The sequence below is a fragment of the Gracilinanus agilis genome, chromosome X, assembly GCF_016433145.1.
Source record: "Gracilinanus agilis isolate LMUSP501 chromosome X, AgileGrace, whole genome shotgun sequence".
Classification (NCBI taxonomy): Eukaryota; Metazoa; Chordata; class Mammalia; order Didelphimorphia; family Didelphidae; genus Gracilinanus; species Gracilinanus agilis.
In genome coordinates this window covers 32,639,452-32,660,676 of record NC_058136.1, presented here as the reverse complement: position 1 = coordinate 32,660,676, position 21,225 = coordinate 32,639,452, and the positions used below count along the sequence as shown (strand labels likewise).

The 21,225-nt window shown below is 41.4% G+C and overlaps 1 protein-coding gene across 1 annotated transcript in view; it reads left to right on the top strand.

Annotated features, from left to right (window-relative positions):
* Positions 1 to 792: 792 nt before the first annotated feature.
* The window catches only part of LOC123253393 (gamma-aminobutyric acid receptor subunit gamma-4-like), a 49,500-nt gene continuing 29,067 nt past the window's right edge, over positions 793 to 21,225 (top strand). Inside the window, exons 1-2 of the mRNA XM_044682590.1 lie at positions 793 to 982; positions 1,575 to 1,642. Coding sequence (XP_044538525.1) covers positions 793 to 982; positions 1,575 to 1,642 — 258 coding nt within the window. The remainder of the gene's footprint in view (positions 983 to 1,574; positions 1,643 to 21,225) is intronic.

Sequence of the window (21,225 nt, the reverse complement as noted above, 5' to 3'; positions counted from 1 at the left end):
CATGGTTTCCCTTAGATGTTATATTCCCCCTTGAGGGCAGGGATTAGTATCTAGCCAGTTCCTTGCACATAGTAGGTAACTATTAAATGCTTGTTGGATTGTACTGGAATTCTTATCAATAGCCAATAAACAAAATCATGTTTTACTTGGACTCTCTTCCTAGAAACCAAGCTAGGCTGTGCCCCGCTAGAGATGCTGCCTAAATATTTGCTTTTAGCTTGTCCTTTTCTTTCCTGACTCCATTTCTGGGCTTACAAAGCCTTTAGAGGTGCCCTTCGATCTAGCCTACTTGAATTATCAGAGGAAGGCATTACCTTAGCCTCCTAGAGAGCCCCAGAGGCCTCTGGTCTTTCCTTCTTGGAGAGAAGAGAGAACCCCTTCAGGTGTCTGCTCCATTAGCAGTTTGAACAGAGTCAACAACCCCAAAGCCTGACTGGCCTTGGTCCCCACCCACTATAGGACAGTGGAAAGAGTAAGAGAACCTCACCATCCAAACTACAGAAGACAGCCAAGAAAAAGAGTAAAGTGTTGTGTATCCAGAATACCTTTTGATAATTTGCCTTTTTCTTTTGCCCAGTAGGCTAATCTTTGCTCTTGCTACTATAGCAACAGCTGCCAGTGAGGGCCCTCACTGTATATAGAAAGCCATTTGCTTGTGCAAAAGTTATTTTGCATACAATTGCTAGAACATACTTTTGTGGAACAAGGAGGATGATTCTGGACCTTAACTGAGGGATCTGGACCTAAGGAAAGGGAATCCTTATAGGGAGGGAGGTTTGAGAGAGAGATCTTATGGAGGGGCCTTTGTCTCACTCTGTGTTTCTTGACCCCAGCACTGACAGTGCCGAGGAGTACGACTATGATTACCTTGGTATCAACAAAACCTGGGTCCTGACTCCCAGGGCACATGACACTGATGCCACCCAGATCTTGAATACTCTTCTGAAGGACTATGACAGCAAGCTGAGACCTGACATTGGAAGTAAGTACCAGATGAGTGTCTGCCCTTTTTCCTTGGGCCAGAGTGGAGGGAAAGAGTGGGAAGAGAAAGAGAAACTTCCAAAATGGCTGTGGGATTGGATTGGATAGCAGCTCAGAATAGTGAAAGATAAGGCAGGGACTGAGTGGTGGGGATTCTGACCACTAGCATGCAGAGGTCAACAAAGAGTAGACTGGGATCTAAGGTAGCTTTTCTAGACCAAAAGGGAAGATTAAAATCCAACTCAAGCACACCATTCTACACGAATAAGCCACCTCTACCCCTTCTCCACCCCGCCAGCTGCTCATGCCTCCCTTTCACCAATCCCTCTACTGGATTCATTTATGGAGACATTTAGCAAGGTACAAACTGACTTCCCTATTAGAATATAAGTTGCTTGAAGGAAAAGAGGGTACTTTGTTTTTTGCCTCAGTGTCCTCAGTATCTTACACAGAGTAGGTACTTATATTCAAGTCACAATGTTTTCTAACTTGGTGGTTTAAATGCCCACATAACTTCCTTCCTTCCCCACTTCTTCCCTTCAGACTGTGACATTGCTGGGCCTTTACTTTCTCTTCTCTTTCTTCCTTTGCAGTCAAGCCTACAAACATTGATGTTGATATCTATGTGAACAGCATTGGACCAGTATCTGTCATCCAGATGGTGAGTACCAAAGGCGCCAGCTGGGGACTCCTTGGTCTGGTGAACCCCTGTTTTACAGGAGCAAACTCTGGGGTTACTCTGGTCTATTCTTTGTATCTAGAACCATACCAGAAGTTCCCTGGGTGTGTGGGGGAGAATTTCAATTGGCTTCCACCACATAACAATACCACAAAAAAGCAAAGCTACTGATTGTTGTTAGTAGCCAGCCTGTAAATAACTGTGAAGATCTCCCCCAAGGGTGTGCTGGTAAATGTTTAACATTCAGCTATCCAAAAAAAGTATCCTCTAAGACATATTTTTATGTTAATTCTAAATTATTAATATTTTCCCCTCTACTTTCTTAGTCAAGAAATCAACAAAACAATAAAATCAAGCTCTGGTTTATAGCATTTGCTGATTCCAGAGATGTAAATGTTAACCCTGAAAATTTATCAATTGATTCTTGGGAGCCTGTAGGAACTGGCTCCAGCATACTCCTACTCCATTTGTTCTGCTCACCTCAAAAACCAGAGCAAAAATGATTTCAGATCCTTCCCTGAAAACAATTCGATTCAATTGGATTCAGCACCTACCTCAGGAGAAGTAGTGGGGATACAAAGAGAAGAACAGATGTAACTCATTTAGCTCTCTTTGGAAATCAACTTGGAAATGGTACCTATGTTTGCATTTGGAAATTCTCTTGGTTTCTTTGGATTTTGGTCTTTCTTACATTTTATTTTATTCTTATTGCCATTTTGTGATTTTGCATCCACTTCATTTCTGAATATATCCCTCTTCCTCTCCTACCCAGTAAAGCCATCCCTTATAACAAAGAATAACAGAGAAAGTTGGAAAAAATCGGTTCAGTAAAACTAAGCAACACAGTAGCCACGCCTAACAGCATATGCAATATTGCATGTCCATGGTTTTCTACCTCTGCAAAGAAAGGAGAGAGGGAGGTACATATTCTCATCTCTAGTCTAAGGCCAAACTTGGTTGTTATAATTACATGGCATTCAATTACCGATTTTTATTATTATTGTTTTTTTGGTTTACATTGTTATAGTCATTGTGTATAATGTTTGCCTGGTTCTCTTTAGTTCATTCTGCATTATTTCTTATCTCTTCCCACGTTTCTCTGAATTCCTTATAATCATTGTTTCTTATGGCACAATAATATTCCATCACATTCATGTATCACAATTTATTTAGCCATTCTTTATCAGTGGGCACCTATATTGTTTCTAGTTCTTTATCACTATAAAAAGGGCTGACATGAATATTTAGATATATAAGGGGCCTTCGTTTTTGTCTTTGACTTCCTTGGGGTATATACTTAGCAGTGGAATCTCTGGGTCAAAGGGTATGGGCATTTTAGTCACTTTCTAGGACGGTTGGACCAATTTGCAGCTCTACCAATGATGTATTAGTGTGATTGTCTTTTCATAGTCCCTCCAAGATTAGTCTCTTCTTTGGTCAGCTTTGCCAATTTATTTGGTTTAGTAGAAACATCAGAGTTGTTTCAATTTGCATTTTTCTTGTAATTAGTGATTTTTGCCATCTTTCATGTGGTTGTTGATAGCTTACAATTATTTTGAGAAATGTTTGTTCATATTCTTTGGCCACTTTTGCACTGGGGAATGGTTTTTGGTATGCATTTGATTTTATATGTATAGAGTTACATTAAAACAAATATATATATATATATATATATATATATACACAAATATATAAATTATATATCTGCTCAGTGTTTTTATATCCTGAATACTTATCAGAAAAACTGAATGCAAAGAATTGTTTCCCAGTCAACAATTTTCCTTCTACTAACTGTTTTGATTTTATTTGTATTAGAACATTATGATGTCAAATAATTGAAATTATTTATTTTATCTTGGCAATGACTTTTTGTCCCTTGTTTGGTTAAGAACTCTTTCTCTGGGCATGGCTTTGAGATGTATTCTTCTTATTTTTTATGGTGTCAACTCAAGTCAACAAGTATTTCTTAAGCCATTACTATGTGCTAAGTGCTGGGGATTCAAAAGAAAGGAAATTAATATTCAGGCTGTACATTCACTTTGAGCTTGTTGTGGAAAGATGCTGTTCTAAACCTAATTTCTACCAAATTGCTTTTCAGTTTTCCCAGCAGGTCTTATCAAATAGAAAGTGTTTTCTCAAGTAATTTAGGTTTAGGGGTTTATTGAATGTGATTGTTTCTGGTTTTTCCTTGTGTAGTCTGTTCCATTGATTTGCTTTTCTGTTTGTAGCCAGAATCAAATAGTTTTGATAATTACTGCTTTGTGGTATAATTTGAGGTCCAACAGTGCCAGTCCCCCTTTATTCCTACTTTTTTCTCATTATTTCTCTAAAGATTCTAGTCCTTTTGTTCCTTCAAATGAATTTTGCTATTATTTTGTCCAGCTTCATAAAATATCCCCCTTTGCAAATTGATTGGTATGACATTAAACCTGTAAGTCAATTTATTACTCCAGCACAGCCCAACCATGAACAATTACTGTACTTCTAATTAGCCAAGTCATTATTTAAAACAAGTTTTGTATTTATATTTATATTCATTTTAATTGTGTCTTGGTAAATTGACTTTTTTGTAGATTGATATTTTATGCATTTTAAAACTATTTTGAATGGGACTTCCCTTTCTATGATCCTTCCTTATATTTTAAGAATGTATATACTCCTTGTCCTGGAAATCTTACAAAGTCCTTTGACCAAAAGCTAAGCCATTCTGGCCTGACTAGTCAAGAGGCTATTAGTAAGAGGTGGGGGAAAAGAAGGGCCTTGAAAAGAGAGATCATGAGACATAAAACCAAAGGTAGATTTAGAGCTACAAGGACCCTTTAGGGTCATTTAATAAAAAGATACTTAGTTGACTGGCAAGAAAATGAGGCCCAGACAGGTTAAGGGATTTTTCCCAATATTAGTCAGGTAGTAAATGGCAGTCAGGATTTGAACCCAGGTCTTCATATTTCTAATCTCTTACTCTTTACCACTGTACCACAATGGATGCCAACCCCAGCCAAAATTGGAGTTATTGACTATGCCCAAGGAATATGTCCTTGAAACTCCTTGAGATGAATAATTCTCTTCCCACTCAGGGAAGTGATTCAGTGAACAGAGCACCAGGCCTAGAGTCAGGAAGACCTGAGTTCAAATCCATTCTCAGATACTTGCTAGTTTAGTTGTGTGACCCTGGGCAAGTCAGTTAACCCATTTATCTCTGTTTTCCTCCTCCATAAAATGGGGGTCAAAATACTAACTCTCTCTCCAAGGGTTGTTGTGAAAGTCAAATGAGATAATAATTGCAAAAGCAATTAGCAGAGTGTCTGGTGCATAGTAAGTGCTATATAAATGTTAGCTGTTATTATTACTATTGAAGGGGCCCTTAGCAATCATCAGTCCAAGCTCTTCATTTTAAAGAGAAACTCAGAGAAGGGAAAGGGCTTGATTCAGGGAATTGGTAGTAGACCAGGGAACAAAAATCTTGGTTCCCAGAAACAAGTACCTCCCCCACTTTCACTTAACCTGAGATTCTGGTCCAGATCAGAGGGAAAGAAATAAATGTTAAAGAGAAAGGTCAAAATTGGGATAAGGAACAGGGGAACCTGGTATTCTATAGATCCTTTCATTGCCATTTTCCACAGTACCATGTTACTTTCTTTGAAGAAATTCTCGACAACATGTACTAATAATTTGACAGAGTAGAGTGCACACCATACAATGTCAGAGCTGGAAGGGACTTTAGAGACTGAGCCTAGCCCCTTTATTTTACAGAGAGACTATTACCTTCTTGGTTAATGCAGCCAGAATATATTAATGTTTTTTAGCTCCCACATAAGCTATTGTCTAGCCACATTTCGTTTATACTGCATTTGTGCAATTGATGGTTTGAACCCAAGTGTAGAATTTTACATTTGTCCCTATTAGATTTCATCTTCTTAGATTGGGATAAAAGACTTGCCCACAATCACACAGTGGATTCATGGCCAAGCCAATTCTAGAGACAAGGCTTGCTGATTCTTGAGTTCAGGGAACTTTCCATCACATAGTACTACCTCAGACTTGTCTCCTCCGTATAGCTATAGTGAGTGGTATATTAGGTCTGTTCAAAGGGAAGGTTTCTAGGAGGACATTTTCTATTCCTTAGGGGTCCATTTGGTTCCTGCATCTTTAACTCCTCTAACATCTTGGGACTTTTGAGATGTGTAAAATAGAGCTTCATAGTATATAGACCAGTGGTTCCCAAACTTTTTTGGCCTACCGCCCCCTTTCCAGAAAAAAATATTACTTAGCGCCCCTGGAAATTAATTTTTAAAAAATTTTAATAGCAATTAATAGGAAAGATAAATGCACCTGTGGCCATCACCGCCTCCCTGGATCACTGCAGCACCCACCAGGGGGTGGTGGCGCCCACTTTGGGAATCACTGGTATAGTGGAAAGAATGCTAGCTATGGAGTCAGAGTACCTGAGTTTGAATCCTGACCCTGTTATTTATTAGCTGGGTATCTTTAGAAGGAGATATAGAATTTTTCTGGACCTCATTCTCCTCATTTATCAAATAAGGAGGTTGGATTGCATATCTTCAAAGGCCTAATCTAGCTCTAAACCACTGACCCTGTCAATTGGTTAATATTGACTAAATGCCTATTGTGTGCCATTTATGTACCAGGCACTGTGCTAAGTACTAGGAGTACAAAAAAGAAGCAAAAGACAGTCCTTGACCTCAAATGGCATATAATCTAATGGGAGAGACATTGAGCAAACCAATATATACAAAGCAATCTTTCCTGGGCCCCTGACCACCAACCATTTTGAATGCTGCCATGCTAGATCTCTAGGCTCCAGGGGGAAGAAATAAGTAGCCCTAGCTCCAGTACTTCTTTCTCAAGAACTTGGTATTTTATAGGCCCTTCCACTGCTATATTCACATCCAGTCTGCTCATGCCAGTGAAAGGAGGGCTCAGTGAACATCGAGTTTGGGGGGGACAGCTGTGAAGGGAAAAATATGCACTAACAAGGTAGCCTGGATGTGAGCCAAAGGGTACAGGGAATGCGAGAGGTTGTTCCCTCCTTTGCCTTGGGGATGTATATAAGAAGATGAGGTTCTTTTATTTTAAAAAATACCAATTCACCAAGGCTGGCTCCTTCTCCCCAAGGAGGAGAACCTGCCCCTCTGAGCCCCAATGAGCTCCCCTAGAGTCATGTCTGAATTTGCCATTTTCTAGGGCTATCTCTGGTACTAGAACTATCCATTTCTGCTACCTTTGAGCTTAACTGATGCCAACAGTAGTGTGAGCAAGGGAATGGAGAAGAGAATAAGCATTTAGATAGCAGCACTTACTGTGTGCTAGGCATTGTGCTCAGTGCTTTTAACAAATTTTATCTCATTTGATCCTCACAACAACTCTGTGAGGTAGGTGTTATTATTATCCCCATTTTATGGATGAGGAGAGTAAGGCAAACAGAGATTAAGTGACTTGCCTAACATCACATATTTAATAAGTGTCCGAACTCGGGTCTTCTTGCCTTTAGGCCCAGTGTTCTATTCACTCTGCCTCCTAGGTGGGCAGCTAGGGGATGTAGGCTGTGGGTATCATGGGGTGATGAGGCCGTGCCTCCTACAGACCTGGGGGCGACATACAAACTTGTAACACTAAGAACTGGGAAGAAGGATAGCTCAGAGGCCTGTCTTCTTGCTTTATCATGTCTTTTGACAATGGCTGCCACTCCTTAATCATCTCTGGGTCCACCAGTGTCTAGCATAAGGTGTTGCCCGTAGCCAATGCGTAGTGAATATTTGTTGGGTGGATGGATGGATGAATTATTAAAAGGGAAGTTTTATGAAAACTAAGAAAGAGAAGGAGTGATTACAAAGAGCCAGCATGGCAGCTTCATCAGGAGCAGGTCCTGCCAGACTAACCTCATTTCCTTTTTTGATAAAGTTCCTAGATTGGGATCAGGAGAATGGCACAGACATAATATACCTCAATTTCAGCATGGCATTTGACGAAGGCTACTGTGATATCCTTGTAGACAAGAGGGAGAGAAGAGATGATGATAGAATTTAAAGATGGGGGACCTTAATGAACGTCTGGTCAAACTACTACTGTGTTGTACAGACGAGGCCCAGAGGTGACATGATTTGCTGAAGGTTATACGGGTAGTAAGTAGCAGAGTCAGAATTCGAGCTGAGGTCCTCTGCCTCTAGATCCAAGGCTTTTCCTACTGTACCTTATGATGTAGGCTGGATGACGGTATGGGGAGGTGTTTTCAGAACCTACTGCAGAAATGGTACCAAAGAGCAATGATCAGTCTTAACCTATGGCCCTGGTCTGCTAACCATTTGTAGTCAAAGACTTGGATGAAGGTATGGATGGAAGCCGTATCACATTTTCAGACAATGGGAAGCTGGGAGGGATTGCTAATGCACTGAACAGCAGGAATGGTACTCAAATAGTTCTTGACTTCAAGCAAGGGCTAGCTGACCACTTCCTGTTTTGTGGTAGGGACTGTTTTGTGGATATGAACTGGCCTAGATCAGAGGTGCCAGACTCACAGCCTGGTATTGTACTCTGCCTACTAGGCCTGCAGAACTCTTGAGGCCTAAACCAGGCTAAAATGGAATTGAGAAATGTTTAACAAAATTAATGCAATGCAATATATATAATGTTCATTTATGGTTTTCTAAGTGAATATGCAACTCTCAGGGATCTGTTTCTTTTGAATATGACAACATGAGTCTAGATGGCTTCTGAGACCCATCTAAAGTTCTGTAACTGGGGGCAGCTGGGTAGCTCAGTGCATTGAGAGCCAGGCCTAGAGACGGGAGGTCCTAGGTTCAAATCTGGCTGCAGACACTTCCAGGCTGTGTGACCCTGGGCAAGTCACTTGACCCCCTTTGCCCAGCCCTTACCACTCTTCTCCCTTAGAACCAATCCACAGTATTGACTCCAAGACGGAAGGTGAGGGTTTAAAATTTAAAAAATTAAAAAAGAAATAAAGTTCTGTAATGAAATGAATGAATGAGTGATAATCTCATTCTCCATGGCCCTTGGAGATTAGGATATGCTGGTCCCTTTGCTACTATTTTCTCCTGGCTGGAGAGTTTCCAAGGTTGAGTTAGCCCAGAGGTAGAGAAGGGGAGAGATTATGGGTGCATCTCTCTGGCTTTCTGCCCCTAGTATTTTGGTATTGTTGGCACAAATATTTGATGACATCATAGACATATAAAACTGGAAGAGTACTCAGATCATCTGGCCCAACTGAACCTTTTTACCAATGAGTAACCTGAGGCCCAGAGAGAAGAAGAACTTATACTCTAGGTCACATTGCTGGTTAGTGGGAGAGCTGGGCCTGGAGCCCAACTAGCCTGACTCTGGCCAGCCCGAACAGGAGTGAGGGCCCCAAAAGGATGAAGCAGGGAGGTGGAGAAGGCCTGGCTGGAAGGATGCTGAAAGCCCTTCACAACTGGAAAGGTGGTTGCCACTAGGCAATGCTAACCCTCTTGGCTTGGAAGAACCTGCCAGTTTCCCAGCAATGCACAGCAGCTGGCTGGCATGGGCCCCACACAATCACCGGGTTTCAGATACAGGAATTAGGGCTGGAGAGCCATACAGACAGCTCTCCGGCTGGACCTCCAGGTGATAAATCATGCCAAGATGGGAAACTCATTTCGCTCCCTTTAAAAAATGAAAAGAAGATGTGATTTAAAATCTCCTTCTTAGGAGCTAGGAACTGGATCCCTATCATCCATCATCCAAATTGAACTATATTAGTTAAGAGCTGTTTGAAGGGAGACGAGCTGCAAACATGGATTGTTACACAATACCAGAACAATTGCCACCTAAGTGGCTCATTTTTTTCATACTTGCCCGGTTAATTGTGCTTTGTCCTTGGGGTTGTTTCCTGGAGTAAGCCAGACCTCCTGCAGCTAGAGCTCCAAGGTTGAGATCCCTCTCCAGAAACCATCTCTGATGCCACATTCATAGAGGCAAGTCAGTTGAGCTGAGGGAGCAGAAAGACAACCATCTCTGCCAACGGCCCTAATGGGGTTGCCAGCTTCTCTCTCATTTTGAGACTTCCCGCAGGCAGCAGGTAGAAGCAGGGAGAGCCCAGGCCTCTGAGCTGGCCTTTATATATGGTGGCTACAGAGCCAAGGGTCAACAAGAGGGAGAAAAAGAGAGCTCGGGCAGATCTCTGTGGTAGAGTAGTGCCACTGGAGTTTCTGCTTAGCTGCAGTTCTGCTCCTTGGTGTTGTGAGTGTCCCCTGGAAAAGTCCTATGCTGTTCCGTGAGCTGACCAAGGTCTTGGGCACAGGATTGGCCAAAGGATCGGGCAGCTCAGAGGTAGCTTCATACTTAGTAGAATCTTCTGAGCCCTTCCCTACTGTCTCGGGCACACCTCTGTTCAAAGGTCTTGGGATGCTGACCACTTGAATTAATGCCATCTCCCTTTCTTTCTTAGGCCACCTTCCATCTAGCAAGAAGTTACTCAATAACCACTTTACCCCATCCCCTCCTCCACAGGAACTGCTTTCTCAAGGTCATGTCCTGATGACGAGAGGAAGATAATCAGATATTCTGCTCCTTCTGGCCCTGCTCACCCCACTATTCTGATCATAGAATGCTGTTGTGGGATTCCTATTCTTAGCTGTGTGACCCTGAGCAAGTCATTTAATCCTATCTGCCTCAATTCCCTCATCTTTAAATAGGAATAATAATGGTGCCTATTTCCCATGGTGGTTGTATACATCAAATGAGATAATGATTGTAATGTGCTTTGCAAACCTTAAAATATAAATGCTAGATATAAAATATACTAAATCTGATTATTATTACAACATAGAGTGCATTAAGAAAAGGAAAATTATGTCTTCTTCTCTTTATAAGGACTCTGAGAGAGAGAGAGAGAGAGAGAGAGAGAGAGAGAGATTCTATCTTCTCTATCAGTTCTCTTGGGACTGGGAGTGGGGGGCCAAGTAGTTTGCTCTCCCATAGTGTTTTACAGAAGTCTCTAAGATGCTCCAAAGTGACTACTGATTCTAAAGCTGGCTTAGGTCATCGGGTCCCAGTGGAAGGATCCCCTTGGGCCCTTCTGCTCTAGAAAGGCAGTGAGGCTGCAGAAGCCCCAAGGGAGGCAGCCGTAGGGAGGAAGCTTTCCAGACGGTCTCCTGTTCGAATGACTTGCGCTGGATTTCATTGGAAGTGCCTCTGATATCTTTGAATCATGTTTAATCAAAGGCTTGGGCACCATTTGAAATGAGGTACCTAGACCTTGGACTTACAGCCTAGTGAGTCAGCAAGGTAATACTAGAGAAGTAAGATTTGAAATAGACATGGTTATGTTAAATCAAGCACAGGTAGAACCTCTATTGGCATGGACCTTATACAGAAAGCTGTTATCCCAATGAAGGAGGCAGAAAAGTTGAGCTGTGAGAACAGGAAGACAGTGGCTGCTGCCAGTAGCCATAAATAGGGCACCAGTATCTTCATTTTTCAGGCTGCCTAGAGGCTACATAAAAAATCAGCCCAAGCCTCTGCGTTGGTGTGCCCTTAACTTGTTTCATACTATCGTTTAGAGCTGATTGGATTGTTTTGGAGGAAGTAAGGATAAGAGCCAGCTGTTAGAGATCCATGTGGCAGAGGAGGATACGCCAAAGGGACAAACACAGATGGCCGCCAATAGTCCAGTCCCTAGGAGTCTGTCTCTACTCTCAGTCTTGTCTACATGAGGGGTCAAAGGGCCATGAAAGGAATCCAGTGGTGACAAGGTCACTATGCATGCCTAACTGGAATCACCTAGGGCCAGCTATGACATTTTAGAAAAATCCAAACTGAGAATATTCTTAAAGGGCATTTTATTGATTAAGCCATGAGCTTAATCAAAGACTCTTGGGGTTAGAAAGGACCTCAGAGAGCCTCCAGTCCAATTGGTATCTGATGCCCAACCAGTGGGCATTGTACCTTTTCTTGAAGATCTCCAGAGATGGGGAATGCCCTCCTTCCCAAGGATAGGGCATTCAGAGATCTCCTGGACCAATTCTCCCTTTTTATCAATGAGTAACCTTAGGCTCAGAGAGAGGAAGAACTTATACTTAGATAGCTCTGTTATATTGTTTTTCCTGACATCAAAACACAATTTGTCTCTTCTCACCTTCTGTTCTGTTCTGTTGCTACGGCTTCTGTCCTCTGAGGTCAAACACAACAGGTCTAATCTCTTTTCCACATCTCTACAAGTACATGAAGTCAAATTACTATGCCTACCCTGAGTCTTCTCTTCTCTTCTCTAGGCTGAACTTCCCTTTGCTTTCAACCAAACCATCAAGTGGTATGGATTCAAAACCCTTCACCATTTTAATATCTCTTCTCTGGTTATTCTATAACTTATCAAAGACCTTTCTAAATGACAGTGCCCAGAACTGAACATAATACCCAAGATGTGGTCTCATCATGCCAAGTAGAAGAGGACTATCGCCTTCTTAGTTCCAGAAGTTCCACTTCTCTTAATGTAACCCAAGATTTTATTAGCTTTTTTGGTACTATATGACACTGTTGACTTATATTGAACTTTAAGTCTACTAAAAGCCACAGACTTTTGTCCAAACAACTTCTTTCTCAGCGTATCCCCTCCATTGTCTACTTGTGCAATTTATATTTTGTACCCAAGTGTAAGATTTTACATTTACTTCCACTGAATTTCATCTTATCAGTTTCAGTCCAATCCTCTAGAACCTATAATAAGACCTTCTTGGATCTTGTCTCTGTCTCAGAATGTATTATCTATTCCACTCCTAGCTTTGTATTACCTGCAAATATGAAAGGCATGCCATCTATACCCTAATCCAAGCTCTGAGGCACTCTGTTGGAGACTTCTGGGTTGATAGCAAACCGTTCATGATTCTTCTGATGGCCTCACTTGGGAATTTTGTAGTAGTCCCAGTGTTTTGTATGTTTATATGTCCTTCTTTGTACCTCTATAGCATAGTAAAGGACCCAAGAGCTTAATAAATGAATGCTGACTTAAATTAATTTTCTAGAACAGCCTTTCAATCAGTTTCAGATTCATCTAATGGTACTATCATGAAGCTTATATTTCTCCATCTTTTCTACAAGATAATACAAGATGTTTTCTCAAATGTTTTGATATGAAGAACCTTTAGTCTAAAGAAGCCAAAACATATCATCTTGAGAAGTCCTACCTTATTTCCATGTATTGAAATAGGGACCATTAAGTAATTGGAGTGAGGCTGAGAACTTCTGAAAATGTCTAGGGAGATAAGGAAATAACATGAAAATTATAGAAGCCTGGAGGAAACAGAAGTTTAGTCTGAAGATAACCTCAAAGCTCTTTTTTCTGGGGCCCAGAAGGGCAGGATCTGAACTCTACATTGGAGTTACTTTTGAAAAGCCCAAACACCTTTCTTTTCTTTTTCATCAAGGCATCTCACCTATTCATGAATCCTAATACTTGAAGGGAAGGACTATTACCAATGGCCAATCCTCCCTTAATGATTTTGATCACAAGTTGTTGACAAGTAGGATTTTCCAGGGGTCTCTGATTTATGATAGGAGTGTGATGCAGTAGGAAAAGGATTGGATTTGGAGTCAGAGGAACTTAGGTTGAAATCCCGATCTGCTACTTCCTACCTGGTGGACCCTGAGCAAGTGGTTTCACCTTTCTGGCCCTCGGTTTCCTCATCTATAAAATTAAGTGACTGAAAAGTAGATCATTGTTAAGATCCCATCCAGTTCTCAAATCTATAACACCAAGTTCTTATATTTTCAACCAGGTACTGAGTTTCCCAGTTGATTTTAGAGTGTTGACCCCTTAGGGCCAGGAACTAAATCATTAGTTGTCCAGCCCTCAAGAAACAATCCTCCCCTCCACAGCTATGCCAGTTTGGGTTTTAGTGAACTGTTTTAAAAAAGCAACATGTGAGTATGTCTGAAACAATCAGTATTTCATTAGCAAGCAATTATCATCCTAGGAGTTGCTGACAGTCCTGGCGTGTCCAGTCGCGATAAGAAGTCTATAATGCTGCATCTAGCTGCAGTAATTATTGTAGGGTGTACTCATTAAGCTAGTTCTTTAAAACAGAATTCCCGAGATTTCAGCTGCTTCCAAATAGATGTGCATTCAGGGTCCCCTTGTCAAACCCATGGGGGAAAAAATCGATCCATTCATTATCAGTTGATGTGTAATTAACTTACAATTGTTATCTTGTTAAATAGAAATTAAATCCTTGTTTGAAACACTTTATAATTTCGAATCTAAACACAGCATGAATGTAGAAAATGCTCTGCTGGCTGACTTAACAGTTCAAGTAACTAGGGAAAAAAGAGTTTTGGTTTCTAAGTTGGAACTGACAGCAGTAGTCCAGTTCTGCCACGCCCCTTCAGGAGCACTAAGGAGTCCCCTGATCCTGCAGGAAGAGCTCCTCTACTAAGGTGGGGAAGAGTCCAATGGATCCTTTTGTCTGTTGCTACTAGTTATTCCGATCCCAGGGTTCCACCTACCAGCACTGGGGGAGGCTTTATACAGCTCCATCCCTCTCCTCAACCTTTCTCTCCCTGCCCACATCAATTTATCTGCTTACTTCCCTACCGAATTATCTCTGAGTGAGAGGCAGCTAAGCTTCCTCCTCTTTCAGGACTCCTCTAGACACCCAGGGAGTGGATGTTAGCATGGGGCTTTTGTTGTGCTCAGATTAGCTCTGGGATTTTGCAGAGGACAATGTGATTTGGATTCTAAAAGGGATGTTGGTACACATGTGGGTGGGTTGATATTTGCATCAAAATAAAATATATGCATCCTGTATTATATATTTAATTCCTGAGACTTGATATAAATTCATATTTAAACAGTTCTCTAAGATTTGCAAAGTTCTTTCCTTATAGCAATTCTGTGAATTAAACACTGCAACTATTATTAACCCTATAATATGGCCAACAAACTAAGCATCAGAAAGGCTAATAATAATAGTTTCTAGCTATATAGAATTTTTAGAAAACTTATTATTGTCTTTTTTTTAAACTATGACATTAATTTCCAAAGAGATCTCTCCCCTCTCCATTACCTAACAGGCCATCCCTTATAAGAAAAACAGAAAAACAGAAGTTCAGAAAAACCTATCAATAGATTCACAGCATCCGACAACATATGCAACATTTGACATGCATACCCCGCCCCACACACACAACCCATCTGCCCTCGAGGCCAAGATGAAGCATCCCATGTCATCGTAGTGTTCTATCAGTTTACACTGTCAACGTGTTGTACATTCTTTTCTTGGTTCTACTTAACTTCATTTTACATCGGTTATTATATTGGTTAAAATAAGTCTTCCTATGCTTCCCTAAGTTATTTGTATTCATCATTTCTTGTGGTTTCACAATTTGTTTTGTCATTCTTCTATTTGTGGGGTATTTCCCATTATTTGCTACTATACACATACACATACAAACACACATACACAACTGCTATAATTAACGTGGCAGAAATAGAATCATTCTTTCCATCTTTGACTTTGTTGAGGTATATTCCTAGCATTGGAATATCTGAGTAAAAGTCACTTCCTTAACCCAATTTGAAATTACTTTCCACAATGGTTGGACCAGTCCCCAGGTACATCAACAATACATCATTCTGTCTCTCTTTCTACAACCCTTCCAATGCTGGCCCTTTCTCTTTTGGATCATATTTGTTCATTTTCTAGGTGGGAAGTGAAACATCAAAGTTGTTTTGATTTTCATTTCTCCTATTAGTGATTTAGGATAATTTTTTCATATGACTGTCAAAAATTTGCAAGTCTTTTGATAACTGTTTATTCATATCTTTTGACCATTTATCCACTGAAAGAGTGGCTCTTAGGCTTACATATTTATGTTAATTCCTTAACTATCTTATACATCAGACTTTTATCAGAGATCTTTGATGCAGATTTTTCCTTAATCAAAAGTTGCACGGATTTTGTTTGTGTAAAAGTGTTGTACCTTCCGGTAACTGAAATTGTCTAGTTAATGTTTTATCATCTCCTCTATTTCTCGTTCATTCTGGGAATTCTCTCCCTAGTTACAGTTATGAAAGAAAGGCACTTCTATTCATTTGCCTTAGTTTTTGAAAAATTATGTGGATCCATAACTATAATATATAATATGGTATATACATTTGGTACTATATGGTATGTAAGGTATAGGATCTATGATGTAGATCAGATACCATTTTTTGCCAAATGGCTCTCCAATCTTCCCATTAGTCCATGTCAAACAGGGAATCTTTATGCAAGAAATGATGTTCTAAGGGCTGTAGAACCCTAGGGTTCTGCACAATTTGATAATTCCTGGTTCTTGTTTATCTAGTCCGCTGTACTCCAAGCAGTTCCATGGCATTACTGGGACTGGAGTCAGGTGAGGATCAAATGAAGTAACATTTTGCAAACTTTAGAGAGCTCTATAAATGTTATTATTACTATCATCATTATTATTATTACCAAGGTTATTATTATTTAGCTAGTAACAAATAGTTTTCATCATTACCACTTTATAATTTTTGTAGTTTGAGGTCTAAAAGTCCTATTCCTCCCTTGTTCCTACTGCTTTTCTCATTTCCTTTGAAGTTCTAGACCTTTCTTGCCCTTCAGATGAGTTTTGATAGTCATTTGTCAAGCTTTCCAAACGTAAAACTTCTTTAAAGGCTTTAAATTTGCTCATAATTTGTCCTCATAACAACCTTGTGAAATGGGTGTTATTATTATCCCCATTTTACAGTTGAAGAAGTTGAGGCTTATAAAGGGTGGTCAACTTTCCCTGGGTCACACTAGAACCATTAAAGGATTAAGGCCACCTTGAATTCAGATCTTCTTGATTCTACACTCAGCACTCAGTCTACTACAACACGTAGTCTGGACTAGAAGTGTGAGAGTCAGGGCTATAACTCAGATCTTCTTGACTCCCAGGCTCTGGTGACCTAATCTGAGAGCTCGATTCCTAGAAAATTGGGATTTGCATTTCTCCTATTAGTGAAACTTGTAAGGAAACCTGGATTCCAGTTCAGATCCTACCACTGTTTGACCTTGAGTAAGTCCCATTCTCCACTCTGGGCCTATGTCCTCTAGAGTGGGGCAGGGAAGGGGCTGGCTCATCTCAAAGGGCCAGCCTAGCCTCTTACAGTCTTAAAGTCCAAGTTTTAGGGGCTTAGGTACTTGCTTCTAATACTGCTTCCTTGGCTCGGGGCGCCTGCTGTTTATTTTATCTTTCCTTGTTATTGGTGGAATAAATCATCCCCTTTTCCTACTTCCTCCAGTTAAGTTTTTTAGGCCATTTATGGGGGTAGAAAATGTCCCTATAACCTAAGATTTGTCTCTGTATGCATGCATGCACACATTCAGAGGACAGCTGCCCTAGGTAAGAAAGAAAAAAAAATCCCCTTGTAAAAGGAAAACTAATAAACTAGGAATATCTGCAAGGACAACACTTCAGAATCTAGTTCTGGGGAATCAAGGCCTGAGGTTAATTAGCATCTGTGCTCCCCAATCAAAAGCTGGAAGGGAAACTTTGATACATTCGATCCTGGGGATGGTTTTTAATTATTTGGAAGGGGGGGGGCTTCCTCTCTGGAACAGGCCATGCCAAGAGATGAGCCACCTGGCTCGTGTTCCATTGGTGTCTGAGCCTGGGGACCAGGGTGCCCTGAAGAAGAGGGTGAAGGTAATGCCAAGCAAGTAATGCCACTTAGACATATCTATGCAAGTGGCACATCCCAGCCCATGGGGGATTTACTCTTTCTTTCAAAAATGACTGAGAACTGAACTAATTTGGGGTCTAGATTGCAGAGGCTCCCACTTGGAGTGAAAATTGAATCTCATGGCCCACTGAGCTCTAGGCAATAGTGGGATTCACTTCAGATGCACAGTGGCCTTGACTTTTTAGGCCCTGTGCTGTTCCCCAGTTTTGCAACATATTGATATGTGACCTTGGACGAGTCACTTACCCATCACATCGAGGATCATAAGTGCTTACAAGTTTCAAGCTATGTATGGCCTTAGAGGACATCCAGTTCATTCTCCCATTTCTCCCTCTGTAGGTCTCAGTTTGCTCATCAGGAGTAAAACTGAAAGCACACTAGATGGAATTCAGAAGACCTGAATTCAAGTCATTTCCTATCTCTACACCTAGTTTTATCCCCTTGAAAATGAAGTAGTTGGGACCCACGAGCTCTGCCTTTTGACTGTGGCAGTTCTTTATGTGATTGGAGGGTTGACCTCAATGATCTCTCAGGTTCTTGCCCATTCTAAAACATGAGGATTCTAGAAGTGACAGGTCACGGCCCTTGGATATTGATGGAAGGGTGCCCTACAGCATTCCTCTGCATGGTGAGAAGGTAAAAGGAGAGCTTTGCCCCTTATTCCATTACAGATTCTATTCACCAAATATTTATCAAGTGTCTATCATGTCCTAGGCACGGGAGGAGGCCCTGAGGACACCAAGACAGCAAGGAACTTCTGAGGAATAGGGCATCCATGCAAAGAAGAACCCCAACATAGATAACTGCAAGTAGGGGAGTGTACCTTAGCTGTGCTTCTAGAGAGGCAGGAGATGCGAGGCTGCCCTGCCCTCAGGGTGCTTCCACATGAATTTGTTCCTCCAGCTTCTGCTCTGATGCTCCAAGTTTCTAGATCTAGTTGGTGGAAGGAAAGAAACAAGTGTTTAGATGGCACCTACTAGATGGCAGGAGCCGTGGGAATGAATACATGACAATTATGATCTCATCTGATCCTCACAACAACCCTGGGAAGCGGGTGTGATTATTAGCCTCATTTGTGTATGAGGGAGTTTCAGGGACTTGCCCAGGATCTGTGGCCAGACTGAAGGCCAGGTCTTCCCCACTCCAGGCTCAGCGCTCCATCTTCTGCAGCGCCACCTACCTGTCTAGCTTTGCTTTGGCCCTCTTGAGGAGATAGCAAGAAAGACAACAAAAACCACCATATTATGAGATTTCAGGAGAACCTAAAGAGCAATTTGAGGAATGTGAGAGTAGGATTATTATGGGCCTATACAGCTTTACAGCAAACAAAGGACCTATTGAACCTCCAGCTCAAACCATTTCCTTTCCTTCCAAACCTTTCTCTATAGGATCACAGGTTTGTACCTAGCAGGGCTGGTTTACCCATCCAATGCAACCCTACCATTTTCTTGATGGCACAATTAAGGCCCAGAAAAGAGCTAACAAGTTTCCAATATCATTCCCAAGATCAATGGCAGTGCCAGGATTTGAAACCAGATCCACACTTCACTTCACTTCTACTTCCGTCTCAAACCATATTACATAACATTCATTGTCCTAGCTTGGCACGTGTGCACGGGCTAGCCCCAAACCCAGAATACTTACCCTCTCATCCATGCTTTAGATTCCTTTGGTTCTTTCAAGCCTCAATTTAAGCTCCATTTCCTCAACAAGCCACTTCCAGATACACTCCAGCAGCCAGTGACCCATCCCTAATTCCTTTGTATGTATTTCATATTTGTTTCTGTGTACATGCTATTTCCTCCAACAGAATGTAAATCCTTTGAGGTCAGGGACTATTTAGTTTTTGTCTCTGCATCTCCAGTGCCTGCTTAATAAGTGATTATGAAATGGTTCCTTATTTAGTGCCCCAGGGTGTCTTCTTCTACAGAGCCCCGCTAATATTGGGTTTGATCACTTTTCCTCTCCTTTCCTTTTGTTATAATAATACCCAACATGTATATATGCCAGGAACATTTTACAGATGGAGAAACTGAGGCAAACAGGGATCAAGAGACTTGTCCAGAATCACATAGCGAATAAGTGTCTGAGGTCAAATTTGAACTCAGGTCCGCCAGGATTAGGCCAGCATTCTATCAGCTGTACTGCCTAACTTAATAGACGGCTAATACTCCCCTAGAAGTATTTGAGTGTGCACTCATGGATATGTGAAGAGACTCATCAATTCCATAACAGGCCCAGAATGGGTCTTAGAGGAAGCATAGCAAAGAAAGAAGAGAGACTTGCTAATTTACACAAACTAATAGCTGAGCCATCAACAAAAACCATGATCTCAGATGTCAATATAAAAATGTGCCACGTATGGGCTCTTCTGAGAAGGAAAGGCATTCCTTGGCAAAGTCTTTTTTGAGGCATCTAGGTGACCCTGGGCAAGTCAGTGAACCCTTCTGAGTTTCAGTTTATTTATCTGTAAAATGGGAACGATACTTCCCAGGATTGGTAGGAGGATTAAATGGGTTAACTTCTGCAAAATGTTTTTCAAACCTTAAAGAGCTTTCGTATAATTCCTACTATTACTATTATTATTATTAGCTAGTCCTGCCAACTAAGGGCCAAGCTCAGCTGTTTCTACACTGCTGAAGGACTGTAAGTACTGTCAACATCCTACAAATGCCAGTGCTCTAGGGCCATTCCACCCTAGTTACAGCTCTCAGATGCAACCTGGAGGCTTCGGGATTTTCTTTCTTTCTGCATCTCAGAGGGAAGAGGATCATTTAGTCCCCACATTTCTTCACCTCTGTTGTACATCACCGATTTCCCTTGGACAGTCAGGCTGGTGAAGCTTATGCACTCCTCGGAATCATGTTTTTAAATGCATAAAATGAAATATATAGAATTATAAAGGAAATCGATTCTATTGAAATACACTTATCAAAACAGGAAACGTAAATAAATTCATGGACCTCGGGGTAGAAACCCTGATGTACAGTCATAAATTCAATGGAGAATGGTGGCAGTTATTACTCAGGAGGGACAGAAACAGGGATGGGGTGGAGATGGAGACTGAACAGCTTTCTCCTGCTGCCCCTCTGCCATGTACATTGCTGCTTCAGCCATTCTTCCCTTCCCCTGTCCCTAACCTCACTCTCCCACTAAGAGAATTTCTAAATTCTTTAAATCAGAGACTCTTAGTCATGCTCCCACTGCTGTCTACAGAAATTATGAAAGCTAATACATACTTAGGTACCTGGGACCTAAGAGATATTGGAGTGGGCCCAGGGGAAATCAGGCAGCAGAAGCGAAGGAAAGGGATTTCAAACGATCATCTGGTCCAGCGTCTCACCTTCAGCCAGACCCAGCATAAAAGCAATGTCATTTACAGTTTTGCCTGTTTCTATTGGACTGGGGGCCCAGAGGGCCATGGGGCTTCCACACAGGAGCTGGGGAAGAGAGTATATCTGCTGCAAGCAGATGCTTAGGGCCTCTTTAGGCTAAGCATAAGAGACATAGCAAAGGCAATGAGGATGATCAGCAGGACCGTTGGCCAGGGCCAAAGCCCAGGGGCAGAGCCAGTCAGTGTTTGGTGCATCAAATGACTTTGCAACAACACTCTGGAAGGCAAAAAGACCAAAGCCTCAGAGTATGGAAGGCTGGAGGGAGAGAGGATATACAGCTATGAAGAGTCTGGATTTGGGACGTTTTTGTTTATTGTAAGAAAAATCTCTAAATAATAGCTAGCATTTAAATGGAGCTTTAAGTTTGTAAAACACTTTACACACACACACACACACACACACACACACACACACACACACACACACACACATATATATATATATATATA